The following is a 5,324-nucleotide window of genomic DNA, read 5'->3' as shown; positions in this document are numbered from 1 at the left end:
AGGGATATTAACTCTTAAATTAGATAAGTAGGTGGCCTGAAGGCACTAGTCTGGACTGTGTTTTTATACACCTATATATGTAAGGAAACAAAGATAAACCCTGTGTACAATAGAAAAGAAACAGTGAAAATTCTAAAGCTGGAAAACAGTAATGTGAAATTAAAGGGGATAGTCTTTGTTGTAGATACATTTATATTTTAACAAAGAGAAAACAAATTGCTAGATACTAAAGAGAAAACAAATTGCTAGACAATAGTTTTCTGAAAAATCAAATACAAATAGTTAAAATAACTGAGTTATTAATGTAAAGTTGCTCCATTCTAGAAAAACATTGTATTAACAAGGAAAAAAATTTAGAGGGCTGAGCACCGTGGCCTTAAACCTTGTAAATTTACCAAACTGAATGAAAACAAAACCCAAAGTCATGACCATTTATTTTATCAGTACACGGTGGGTTGCCAGAGACCAAATAAGCAAGGAGACCAAATAAGCAAAGGGGCAATACTAGCCTTAAATTATTTGTAGCTCAAGGAGAGTAAAACCGTCGGGCTTAGAATAAATCCAACGAGGTGGTAATACCAGATCCAAGCCAGAATCGCCCTCAACAAAATCATGAAATTAAAATGCTCGGAGGAACTGGAACCAGAAACAGAACCCCGACCAAGACTTTGAAATAACTAATTGGAATTGGTCAAAGGAAAGCCGATGAACCAATGCGAAAAACCTAAAGACAAGTACTAATTGAGATTTTAGATTCCGAGACAGAGCAGTTAGCTGGCCATGAAAATTCCAATGCAAAGAGAATGAGTTCATAATGGTTTTGAACCATTATAATCAAATCTAAAGCGAAAGATAGCGAACGGAATTCATTAATTGTACAAGTGGAAATTCAACAAAGAGACCTGAACTTAAATTACTAACTGTATATGTAAAATTACAGTACAAAACTTAGAGCTGATAAGTCACGCCGGTAGCAAAGAAATAACAAGAGTTCAGTTAGGGTCGAAACCCGCTTCAGAGTAACTTCAAGAAGGCTAACAAGATAAAAAATTTACATGAACCAAGAAGGACCCTCGTCAAACTATGATATTGTTAGTTAATTAACATATAATACATTGACAGAGGCTTTCCTCAGAAAGGAAAAGTGGATCTGTAATACTCAGATGAACCAACGGAGTAATAACCTCATCAAACCAAACTGAACACTTAAAGCCTAGACATTAACTCTGTGGAGGGCACTCAAGAAGAGGACAAAACCAAACAAGAACCCATAACTGAGTCTGTTCAGACCTCGCCGATTCATAAGCCACCAGAGGAAGAAAGAGTCTTGCAAATACCTGAAGCTGTGGTTAGGGCTAGAACATAAAGCCATGATAGAACACCGGAGGAAGCGCCTTGCAATGGTACCGTGAGTGCCAAGGTGCCTCCGGAAGAACTTGAAACAAACCTAGAATGAGCGTTACCATGATAGTGGTAAAAATGAAACTGTATTTCATGGAGTCAAGCTATTTGAAAAATGAAAATACCTGTTAGGGCTGCGCTATGGGTGGACTTTACATTAGGAACAGAGCCATGAAAACGCTCCTTAGCTGCAGAGGCATGGCATAGGCAAGCCTGCAATGTTTTCATGGAGTAAGCTAGACATCGAAAGGCTAAACCAACCACAGAGACGACAATTGAACACAACGGAACCTTACCAAAGTGCAACTGAGACTACTAGGCAAAGACTTTGTCGTTGGACGAGCTCGAGCGTGTGTGACCATCGATGGAGGAAAGATGCCGAGGAGGGAGTGACAGCTGGTGAGCTAACAGAAGGATTTCCGAGATCTCCTCTGGCCAAAGCTCGAGAGTATAGGACAGTTATATCAGATTAAATGTAAAACCATTTATCATCAACAAAAAACCTAAACAATGTATAGAACCATTAAATGCTAAGTTAATGAAATTGTAATGGGTAATGTAATGCATGTGGTAAAGTAATAAATATTTACATGATATTCGAAACAAAGCTTATATGGTCTTGTTATTATAGTTAACACTATAGGATTTGTATTTTAAATTTTTATTTTGTTTTGATATTATGTGGAGGCATGACACATTTATTTGAATAGTTATTTAATTGTTTATTTAATTTTTAATAAAAATATTTTTTTACTATTAAATGTTATTGATTTATCTTTTATTGATATCTAAGATGGTAATATGTAACTACATCATCATGTGCATGTTGATAAGACTTGACCACCTAAAATATCTTGATGGTAGTTTTTGAGGGGGTGAACTTTTACTCATGTCAAATTCTTTTGGGTTTTGGATTATTCACATGTTTTTCCACATCACAAGAAGACGCACGTGAATAGCCAATCAAAAGTAGTTTTAGGTCATAACCCACTTACCGTGATGCATTCATATTTCAACAAATGAAATTAGTAACCAAGGTGTTGGTATCTACAAACAATGCATAATTACAATTAACAAAATACCTCAATCTACCAATGAGTAAAACTTAAATTGATTTAAATTCAATATTTTTATTTTTATTTAGCTATAATTAAACTAAGCGACAAGAACTAACTAAAAACTAGTTACTATGTAATACTTATTTTATTATAAGATAGTATAAATATTTAGTTCCCACAATTATCTCAAATAATTTGAAGTGACATATAAGATTCCTTAATATTATTATTATTAATTTCAATAAATATTACTTTTAATAATTTATTTTAATATTATATCTTGTTTTTCATGGAAAATGTGTGAGACAAGATATATTTATAATTACATAAACAATGTAATAGTTTCAGTTTCCACATGAAAGTTGAGAAAAGTCGGTTAAATATTATTTAATGTTATTGTCAAACTCAAGTTAACGAAGTTATTTGTGCACATGTTCAGTGTGGATGAAGATGACGAAAGATCCTTTGATTCATATCCCTGGATTGACGTAAAGCAGCTGCTAGCCACTCAAGTTTGATCTATTTGCTACATAAATTGATCAGCAGGGCAGCCACTCAAGTTTTCATGTATAAATCCATCAGCAGCTTCTGTAAAACTTCGCTTCATCGCCTTCCATACTCATTCCTTTCCTTCATCATCTCTGCTCACATGGCAACAGATCCGATGGACTCCATTGATGACGTTTTGGCTCTTGCCACCGTCCAACACATCAATTCATCACGGGATCCCGCAGCAACGCACCAGCTCCAGCTGTATGAGATGATATTCTCTGCCGTCAAGCCGTTGGCTTTGAAAGCAGCCGTGTTGCTCAACATTCCTGACATCATTGCCACACGAGGCAACGGAGGTCCCCTTTCCGTTGAGCAGATTGCTTTTCACATTGCTGCTGCTAATTCCTCATCTACTAGTAAATCCCACGTGGATGTGGGATACCTCCACAGAATTCTGAGGTTCCTTGCTTCCTATGGCGTTTTTGCTGAAGAGGAAGAAGCAAATCAGGCAGACGGTGCAGAACTGAAGAAAAGAAAGTATGGCTGGCATTTCGAAGCTGCTAGCACAGGGTGAAACTCAGCAATCTTGCGGGCATTTCCTGCTCCTGATAGCAAACAACGTCTACCTGGACGCTTTTCAACATTTGCACGATTCTGTCTTGGAGGGCTGCTACACATTTAACAAAGCTTATGGTATGAGTCCCTGGGAATATCTGGGCCGCGATCCCCAAGCTAATCAGATTTTCAACAACGCCATGGCCGCTAATAGCAGCACTGTCATGGCTTCCGTGGCGAAGATGTATGAAGATGGGTTTAAGAGTATGGCCACGCTGGTAGACGTTGGAGGAGGCATAGGCACTTCCTTGTCCATAATTGTGAAGGAACATTCACACATTCGTGGCATCAATCTCGATCTGCCTCATGTCATCGCCACTGCGCCTCCCATAACTGGTAAGAGTTGTAATATCTTTTTTCCTGATATAACACGATAGCAAGATGATTTATAGAAAGTTGTAACTGGGATTGAGTGAGTGTTGCAGGGGTGGAGCATATGGAGAGAAATATGTTCGAGCACATACCGTCTGCCGATGCAGTCATGATGAAGGTGATGAATTCATCTATGGTCTTCCATTTGAATAACAAATTTACTTATTATTCCTACATGTTGACGGCTAATAATATCTTATTATCATTTTCTGCAGTCGATCCTCCATGACTGGGCCGACGAGGAGTGTGTGAAATTGCTGAGAAGAAGCTACGAGGCAACGCCAGCAAGGGGAAGGGTGTTAATTGTGGAAGCATTTGTTGAGGGAGACAAATAAGGTGAAAGCATGTCGAGGCGATTGGGATTGGGATTGTTATATAATATATCGATGATGGTTTACACAACGGGTGGGAAGGAGAGGACAGAGGAAGAATTCAAAGGGTTGTTCCAGCGCGCAGGCTTCAAGAGCCACACCATCATCAAGCTGCCTTTCATTCAATCGCTCGTTGTGCTCTCCAAATCCTAATAACTTCAATCATAATAACTTCCGATTATAGTTATGGTTAATGTTGGTTTTGCTGGAGTTGTTATATTGCAGTATAAGATCCCTTGAATAAACATTTTCTGGAGTTGTTACCTTGCGGTAAATCCTTTTCTTAAGTTTATCAGCAGTATGGGGGACCATAAAGCCCAGTTGCATTTTTCTTGGTGTGACGTAAAGTTGCCTTTTGTGTGAAGATGTACAAAACCGTGTACATATGGTCAAACAGTGAGTCTGATATTTGGCGAAATTAGAATTTTGTTGCACATGTTGAGTCGTGAACATTCTTCTAATCATATAAAGGAATCTCAAAATAATTTGGTAATTGGTTCTAACGCTTTCTAACATTTTTGTAAACATATTGAACCACCTCATTAATGTTGTAAAATCTAACATGTTGTTGAAGAATAGTTATCAAGATACTTTCTATGCAGTAGAGGTCGTTGTGCTTCTTCAATTGTCCATCAAACTGCCTTTGAAACAAACAACTAGTGACAAATTATTATTTTTTACTTTAAAACCCTAGAGGCCTTAAAGATTTAAAAGTACAAGTGGCACGACACACTTCAGATCTGGAGGAATAAATCATCCAGATATGGCGAATCAGATCCATGCAGAATAATCGCAGGGCTAGTGCTGCGTAGAGATTCAGCCGTGTGTCACACCATCATCAATACATCACCACTCTGCATATTTGAAAACCATTAGGTTCAAGATATGGCCGTAGTCGGCAGGTCACTCAAATATACAGTTATATTCCATCACTTAATAATAGATGTACCGACAAACTTCAGAGCGTACACGATTGGTGGAAGCACTAACATTAATGAACTTGATACAGTTATAT

At 37.7% G+C, this 5,324-nt stretch overlaps 1 protein-coding gene across 1 annotated transcript; it reads left to right on the top strand.

Annotated features, from left to right (window-relative positions):
• Nucleotides 1-3,123: 3,123 nt before the first annotated feature.
• On the top strand, nt 3,124-4,462 carry LOC149248068 (flavone 3'-O-methyltransferase 1-like). The gene is given in 4 exon segments (XM_089455994.1): nt 3,124-3,494; nt 3,496-3,902; nt 3,992-4,056; nt 4,154-4,462. Coding segments are annotated over 4 exon segments (1,152 nt in total).
• Nucleotides 4,463-5,324: the final 862 nt, after the last annotated feature.

Source organism: Pinus tabuliformis, chromosome 7 (assembly GCF_031772625.1).
Source record: "Pinus tabuliformis cultivar Carrire ecotype Pingquan chromosome 7, CPIR1, whole genome shotgun sequence".
Lineage (NCBI taxonomy): Eukaryota > Viridiplantae > Streptophyta > Pinopsida > Pinales > Pinaceae > Pinus > Pinus tabuliformis.
This window is presented reverse-complemented; position numbering and strand designations above follow the sequence as displayed.